Raw genomic sequence first — 213 nt, forward strand, 5'->3', positions numbered from 1 at the left:
TGAGCAACCAGAGGGTCTGCCAGCTCCCCCCCCGTCACCCATGGGTGCCACTTACCGCACTGCTCGGGGGGTTTGTTGTGGGTCTGGAAGAGGCGCTGGCGGGGGTTGCGGAAGATGCTGCCCCAAGGCACCTTCTGGAGGAAGCAGAGCTGGGGGTTGTGGTGGATGAGCACCATCCCGCTGCTGATCTCCTGCAGGGCACGGAGCCCCAGC

At 65.7% G+C, this 213-nt stretch overlaps 1 protein-coding gene across 1 annotated transcript in view; it reads right to left on the bottom strand.

The window, feature by feature from the left end:
• Positions 1 to 213, bottom strand: part of ERBB2 (erb-b2 receptor tyrosine kinase 2) — a 7193-nt gene that overhangs the window by 4041 nt on the left and 2939 nt on the right. The window contains exon 3 of the mRNA XM_009642562.2: positions 61 to 208. Coding sequence (XP_009640857.1) covers positions 61 to 208 — 148 coding nt within the window. The remainder of the gene's footprint in view (positions 1 to 60; positions 209 to 213) is intronic.

Source organism: Egretta garzetta, unplaced genomic scaffold, assembly GCF_000687185.1.
Source record: "Egretta garzetta isolate BGI_Z169 unplaced genomic scaffold, ASM68718v1 scaffold867, whole genome shotgun sequence".
Classification (NCBI taxonomy): domain Eukaryota; kingdom Metazoa; phylum Chordata; class Aves; order Pelecaniformes; family Ardeidae; genus Egretta; species Egretta garzetta.